Source organism: Nicotiana attenuata, unplaced genomic scaffold (genome assembly GCF_001879085.1).
Source record: "Nicotiana attenuata strain UT unplaced genomic scaffold, NIATTr2, whole genome shotgun sequence".
Taxonomy (NCBI): Eukaryota; Viridiplantae; Streptophyta; class Magnoliopsida; order Solanales; family Solanaceae; genus Nicotiana; species Nicotiana attenuata.
Window position 1 is genome coordinate 204,833 of NW_017671266.1, and position 7,828 is coordinate 212,660.

Sequence of the window (7,828 nt, forward strand, 5' to 3'; positions counted from 1 at the left end):
AATAACGATAAATAATGTATAAAGAAAAATATATTTTAAAATTTCAAAAAAATTAAAAAGTAAAAATAAAATTTAAAAATTAAAATAATAGAAATAAAAGTTATAAAGAAAATAAATTAAAATAAAATAAAAAGGAAAGAAACTAAAAAGCAACCTTGTAATTACACGTGTAACTACCACCAATTCTCACCTCCCCTGAGAATTGGAGAGTGTAATTACATCCCTCCAATTACACTCAATTACATGCTGACCAAGTAATTACTTGGCCAAACAAACATGTCAAACTATGTAATTACACCTAATTACACCCAAATCCAATTCCTAGGTGGCTTTCCAAACAGACTCTTAATGAAACAACCAAATCGGTGTGGTAGGATTGTTTCGTATTTCTCTTTCCAATTACGCCCACACTAATTATTCTATATTTCAATTTTACCCTTTACCCTATTATTTATGTTATACTTCACCCAACTACGTACTTTGTCTCCGTCCTTCTTACGTTTATTTTTTTGGTTAGTTTTCCCTCTCTTTTTCTGTATTTTTATCTCATCTATAATCTTTGCAAACTTTTTGCTAATTATAATTACATATATAATTTACTTAGCCTTCTACCATTTCAAACTACAAGAAGAGAAGGTCCGTTGTTCTCTATTTTGGTGGGGCTATAATTTTTTTTTTTGTATGTTTGGTGCTTTCGTTACTATGGTAGAATGATGATTCCATGTGAGGAAGATCGGAAGGTCAAATAAATAAATTATTTTTATGAGCAGTTCTTAAGAAGCATTGTATTTAAAATAATTGAGGGTATTTTAGTAAATATAGCAGTACAGTACAATACAATACAGTCAAACCAAACAATAAAAATATTGTTTAACAAGAGCAAATGATATAATCTATCCAAATGCTGTATCCATCAAAACGACACAATACGGTACAGTATAATACAATACAATACATTATAAAACGATGGTTAACAATGATACAGAGCATAAATAAAAATCAGATTTTTTTTCTTTTTCCATTAAAAACCCTAGCAGCCCTTTATTCATCATCTCTCTCATAACAGATCTTCCCCTTAACCCTAAAACCCTAGTCAGCCGCCACCCTCTCCTCCTTCGCCCCTCCGATCTGCCTACACTCCTCACATTCACGCTCTCTCATCTCACTCACTCTTTCTTCACTCAAGCACCTTTCTGTAGTGCAAAAAATTAAATCCCAGGTTTGATAGAATTCAAAAGGGTTTAAACTGAAACACAAAAGAGCTCAGGAAGGATTGGTTCGATTTTCGCTGAAATTTGGTGTCGATTTCTCTGGTTTTGCTGAAGAAATTTTGTTGCTGTTGTTCTCTGCTGGGAGTTTGAACTTCATACTTCCATTTCTGGCCTTTGTTTGGTCCATGCTCGTTGTTTTTCTGCTAATTAGGTATGTTCTATACCAAATTAGATGCTGTCTCAGTTTTTATGAAATGAAAAATCGAATTACCCGTTGTTTTATGTCTAATTTCTCATGTGTTTGAAAGATTCCAGAATATTTGCAATTGAAAAGGTTCCTTCTCACTTTAAGATCATTCCAGATTTTTCTATGTGTAGTCGTTGAAGTAGATTTGTGTACAAATGGGCATATTTTTCCTAATGTGAATAGGTTTGTTTGGATGGGTTCGATCAATTCAAATTTAGATAGAGTGATCTTTTCTTATCGTTCTTGAAGTATGTTAGAGATTTGATTCCCTACCATTTCTTAAATGCTTTGAACATTAAATGTCTCCTTGATAGCTCAGAATATCTAGAATGCATGTATGGATGCTTACTTTGCTCTTTGAATGTTTGTTAAACATTTTGCTTGCTCTGTTTGAGATAGGTGAGGATGTTCCATGGTTTTCTTTTAATCTTTTTTGATAACAGATAGTTTATTCCATTAAATTTGCTTACTTGCTTTGTTTTGCATTAGTTTTTAGAAAGTTAAAAATGCACAATATGTCTTTAACATGTAATAAATCAGATAATTAGGCCAATTATTAATAGTTGAGCGACCGTGCTAAAACCACGGAATCCGAGAGTGCCTCACACCTTCTCTCGGGTTAACAGAATTCCTTACCCGATCTTTTGGTTTTCGCGGACTTTAAAATAGAGCCAATTTCCTCGATTTGGGATTTTAAAATGAACCGGTGACTTGGGACACCATAAATTATTCCAAGTGGCAACTCTGAACTAAATAAGTAATCTCATTTCGAACAATGTCACTTTAACTGGAAAAACTCCCTACCCCTCGGTAAAAAGGAGGTATGACAACATTGTTGTTTGAAGAGTACTGAATTGCAAAAGCAATTCTACTTGAATAAAATAAAAGAACAAATTAGACTTTTGTAAACTTGTATATTTGTAATTTATATAAAATGTATAAACGATATGTAATAAGGTTCAGTGACAAGTGTGAGAATATGCTACAAAGTTGGTTCTGACTTCAAAGATTAAATCTTGATCTTGTGCTAATACTAATATCCTTTTCTCTTTATATGTTGTTTACTCTAGGCACAATTTATTTATTTTAAATTAGAAGACAATGCCGCTGGGACTGCTATTAGGTTTAGGGAGAACTTTCAGAAGAAAACGTACTTCGTCTCTCGATATTCTTACTTCAAAAAGGGTTCCTCGGGGCTACTACAAGGGAAAGAATTGCAAGCCTACTGGTTTTCACACTCGCAAAGGTTTGAATTCTCTATTTAAGTGTTGCAAACTACTATTCGTTTGTCTTTTCTCCCTAGTTGGAACAGATTTTGTGTAGCTTTATAAGAATTTCTATGTTTCAATTTTTCCTGAATTTGGTACTCAACTACCTGTAGATATGTGGTAACATTAGATGCTTGTAAAAAGCTAAAGCCTAAAACTGCACACTGCCCTCGCCATTCGCCACCATTGTTCTACTCGGAAGTGAAATCTTTATGCAGTCATGACATATAAATCAATATTTTTCTTGTCTATGGTTAAGCTCGTAATGGTAGTCAGCCCTTCACACCTCATACTCGTGAGAAAGATTATGATCCGGTTTATCTATGTGATTGCTTATGCAGATGTCTAACCATACTATGATTTATGTATCATTTCTATTTTCCCCTATTCCAATTTCTGAATAGTATGTTAAGTGGTACATCTGAGGAGTCATATGATGTTTGGCCTGAAGCCATCAAACCAGAAGAGAAAGAGAGTATGGAAAACATGAACAAAATCGTCTGACTTCGTTTGTCACCTCAAAAGATCTATGAAACTGCCGTTAGAAATTTAGACATGACATGCTGTTTTGTTTGATTAGTTACAAAACTTTTAGACATTACCTGCAGTTTTGTTTGATTTATCACGAATTCCAGTGGCACATGTATCATAGTTTAACCTTAGGTTCAGTGAAGAATAATATATTAATTTTGTCTCTGTAATTCTTGCTAAATTCATACTGAGAAACAATAGTCTTGTTGGAAGTAATCTTAGATTACTGTTATAACCAGGAAATCCAGTCTCGTTGATGTGGAAAAATTATATGGTTGCAGCTGATGCATTCTTACAAGTTATTGAGTTTCAGCTAGGGCCTTTAAATTTCTTGTTCTTGTTGCCCACACTTTTGTCTCCATTTCAACATTCATAATGTGCATAATAAAAAAGTAGAAATACTAAATTCTTTTACCTCGAAAGCTAAATATTCCAGCATTTTATGAAGCTGACAATCACTAGTTATTTTTGGTCACGTAGAAGCACACAGATATTTCAGTTTATTCCTAATAGCATATCGTTATTTCTTGTACCAGGTGGTTATGTTGTTATGCAAGAGAAGCTGCCTAACTATGTAGTTCCAGATTTGACTGACTTCAAGGTACTTAACTTTTATTGAAGTATTAACCAATCAATATTTTCTCTGATCAATGTGCCTTCTGTTGCTCACCTTCTAGCCTTTCCGCTTGAGGAAGCAATCAAAATTAAATTTGTAACTGTTCATTGTTCCATTTACATTCATCAAAAATAAATTGCTAAAAGTAAAAAGAGGACCATGTGCTGTCGTCACTCATTTACCCATGTTTCCACCTCCAGTCTTAGCCCGTTTTAGGTTATGCAGCTTGAAAAGGTGAGTACGGTTTGGAGGAGTTGGTGAATATTGAAGTATCGTCCAATCAATGTTTTCTCTGATCAAAGTGCCTTTCGGTTGCTCCTGTACTAGCCTTTCCGCTTGATGAAGAGTAATCAAACTTAAAAGTATAACCAGTCATTGTTCCATTTACATTCATCAAGAGTAAGCTTGCTGTAAATAATTTGCTAAAAGTAAAAAGAGGGGCATGTGCTTTCATCACTCATTTACCCATGTTTCCATCTCTGGTCTAAGCCCATTTTAGGTTATGCAGCTCAGCTAAAACTTAGCAAGTTGATAGCATTCCTTTAGATCTCTTTATCCTTTCTACCATTCTAAGACTCTTTCTTCAGCAAGGGGAATCAAGCAGACAGAAGGAGAGGAAACAAACTATTTTCCTCCTCATCCCATCCCCACCCTTGCTTAAGGAGAGAATTTGTTATTTGACCGCAGTTGCTTCCATGTTCTTATGTTCTTCCATATGTATTTTATAAGGACATCTTGCTTTCTGATTTCATTCTGTGTTTTTAAGCGGTTTTTAATTAAACAAAGGTTCTACCAAATGAAAGAGAGATGGTTTCAATAAGCTTTTCTTCCCCTTTTTTCTTTCAATTCAGTTCTTGCTCAATTGTATAGTCAAATCTCATCCATGCATGAACCAAAAGGAATTGGGCTATTTCCAACTCATGTCTCCCTCACAATGGACCTCAAGTCCTATTAAAATTTCTGGGGTCCGACAAGTCCTATTCCCCCTAACCCTTCCCTAAGAAGTCCTTCAGTGATATTAATATCATGTTTTGTTCCAGTACTTATTAAATCTGTAATTGAATATCAGACCACCTACTTATAATATCTTATAGTTTAAAAATACTGTTTATCATAATGCAAATAACACTTTAAATTAGGGTGATAACGATATAATTACAATGCAAAAAAAAGAAGAAGATATAATTTAAACTTTTATTTTATCAAAAAGTGTGTGTGTGTGTGTATATATATATAATGACAATGTAGGTGCTGCAATCTTTACAACTATTTCTAATGGTTATCTATGTAGATTTGTTTAAGTATGTGTTACTTATATGCAGTAAATTTTTGTGCTTCATGAGGGATTCATTTTTTATTAAAATCAAGAATTTTTAAATTTAGTAAATATACTGGTGCAAGCATATGTATGCCTGTTAATTTTTTGAAGTTGTTGCATACATTCATCTATAGCAACCTTTGTATATTATCCAAATACAATTGGAATAGCAAAAAATAATTGGTGTTTGCAGTAAACTAGCTAAAAGTGTGTATCCCATTCTTATTCTATCATAATAATTAATTTTGATAAATTAGTAACTGTCTCTCTTAATAATTTTTTTTTATTCTCAAAAAAAAAATGTTGGAATGCAATATGATACTAATAGCATTCAAGTCTCAGTTGAAAATTGGTATGAAAAGTAGGAGTTAACTTATTAGTCCCTAAGGGGTCGTTTGGTTGGGAAACAATTTATCCCAAGATTAATTATCCCGAGATTAGTTATCCCACCTTTCCATAGGGATAAAAATAATACTTAAATCCTGGGATAACTAATCCCGGGATTAGTTATACCGCGATTTTGTCCCAACCAAACATGGGATAAACTCATCTCAAATTTAATCCCGGGATTAATTATCCCTGATACCTCATACCAAACGAGCCCTAAGAGTTTTAATAGGTCCTAAAAGTTCATCTCACGGCTACATCTAGTTAATAAACACATTTCTTCTGGCAACGAACTTTTAGAGGATATCCAATTCATTGCAGCTTGTTTGTGTATGATAACGAGATAAAAATTCCGTCAATTTGCCTTGGGCTTATTTTATAACTTTTAAACTCGGAGTCTTCCCTAGGATGTCTATGCGTGACAATCCTCTGTTATGCTCCTAGTGGACCTGTGTGTAGTTATTCTCTTCATTACTCAACTTGTTTTCCTTTCTCTATTATTTTTGTTGTTTTGGAGAAGTAATTACCTTGTTTCCTCACATGAGGGCTTTTTGAAGTAATACAGGCCAGCATATATTAGATCAGTCATGTCTAAGAACTATTTATAATTTCTGTTGTTCATAGAGTAACCAAAATCACTCATTGGCAACTTCTTTCCTGTCCATGAGATGATTAAAAAACTATATAACATTTGGAACTAGATTGTGGTTCTATCAAAATCTGCGTATCGAAATAATAGATTTCTTTCTTCACTCTTTGCTGCCTTTACTCTTTTTCTATGACATATCCTAGATGAGGTAATAGCCTTAGAGAGTAGATAGCGATAATACGTTGGTCAGCTGGAAGTTGCCAGGTTCTTGAGCTTTTACAAGGCGCTTTTCGTGAAGATAACACTATCTTGGTGTATTATTCATGAACTCCTGATTCATCAAAAGAAATACTATTTAACTTTCAGTCCCTTCTAGGAAATACGTTGTTGCTTATGCTTTCTGTTTGGGCCCAGCACTTGCTTAGATCACCACTTGCTTTTGATTTGTCTTTACATTCATTCACTTTCTTTTTGGCAAAAAGTTATCTAAAATGAAAACATTCTTTGGGTTATTCATTATATTAATCTTTTCAAGGCCTTTTAATATCTTGAAACAGGTAGTGCTTGAGGTAGGTTAGACCTAGCACTTTCCTAGCCCATGGATTAGGGCATGGACTTTTCAAGCATGCCCCAAAATGAGCTTAATTTTCATTAGTCAGATTGTATTTTCTTGTATTCTGTGTTGCTGCTGCTGCTTTCCTATCCTCTTGACATAAATATTGGTGGGTGTTCACCTTTCACTCTTCCAAGATAGTGATCCCCCGTCTCAGCTGCTCTTGAAATTATTAATGAATTTACATAACTGCATTATGTACATAGTCTATAGTCTAGGTAAAAGAAACTAGTCTCTCTCTTTCTAGATCGTAGGAAATGTTTATGAAACTTGTGACCTTTTTGTTTGCTCATTTTGTGTGAAGTTTGTAACACTTTGGCAATTGATGAATTTCTTTTTCTCGTCTTTCTTTTTCAGCTGAAACCTTATGTATCCCAATGCCCGATAGAAAATAAAAGTACTACTACGGAAGCAAACGAATCTGCAAAATAAGGTAGAAGGCGAAAAAGGATGAACACTTGCTCCCATTTTCAAAATATTAGGCTTTCCTCTGTTCTCATTTTCTAGCTAAACATGAAGGCGACAACTTGTTTGATTCCCATTCTCGCACACTTCTACAGCTACGTTCTGTTGGGATCACCAAGTCGGGCCTTTTTTTTTCTTTAACTATTTTGGGTACTCAACTTTTTAGCTAAACATGACATGGGCGACATGATCACCTCTGTTTTGTATCTGCATTTTCTATGGAGATTAACTAGTTTGGTTGAATACCCCCTAGACCAGAAAACGGCGAGGTTGTTGGGATAGGAATAAGATCAGTAGATACGCTTAGAGTTAGGTGGAATAACTGGCAGCAGTAGGAGAATAATTTGCAGTTTCAATGCTTAAAATTAGAAGGTATCTTTGCTGATTAAAACTACACTAAATAAGATATTTAAAGGCACAACCTTTTCTGCAAAAAGATAGAACGCGTGATATGGTAGGTGCACAAACTGTCTTCTACTCTTCTTTTACAAATATGAAATATTCCATTTACGCCAACGTGGATGTTTGTCCAATTTGGAGAGGGAGAAATTTGAAATCGTAGATGTATTTGTATATTTCGGTT

The 7,828-nt window shown here is 34.1% G+C and overlaps 1 protein-coding gene across 2 annotated transcripts; it reads left to right on the plus strand.

Moving 5' to 3' along the window:
• The first annotated feature begins 1,025 nt into the window (after window positions 1–1,025).
• On the plus strand, window positions 1,026–7,490 carry LOC109207167 (39S ribosomal protein L41-A, mitochondrial-like). Of its 2 annotated transcripts, none has more exons than XM_019370049.1 (4): window positions 1,026–1,422; window positions 2,529–2,704; window positions 3,794–3,858; window positions 6,725–7,127. In XM_019370049.1, exons 2-4 carry the CDS (start codon window positions 2,560–2,562, stop codon window positions 6,743–6,745), a joined length of 231 nt encoding a protein of 76 aa, XP_019225594.1. In that variant the 5' UTR covers window positions 1,026–1,422; window positions 2,529–2,559; the 3' UTR covers window positions 6,746–7,127. The 2 variants fall into 2 exon arrangements, with proteins under 2 accessions (XP_019225594.1, XP_019225593.1); XM_019370048.1 differs by lacking the exon at window positions 6,725–7,127 and adding an exon at window positions 7,138–7,490 and having other exon boundaries at window positions 1,029–1,422.
• Window positions 7,491–7,828: the final 338 nt, after the last annotated feature.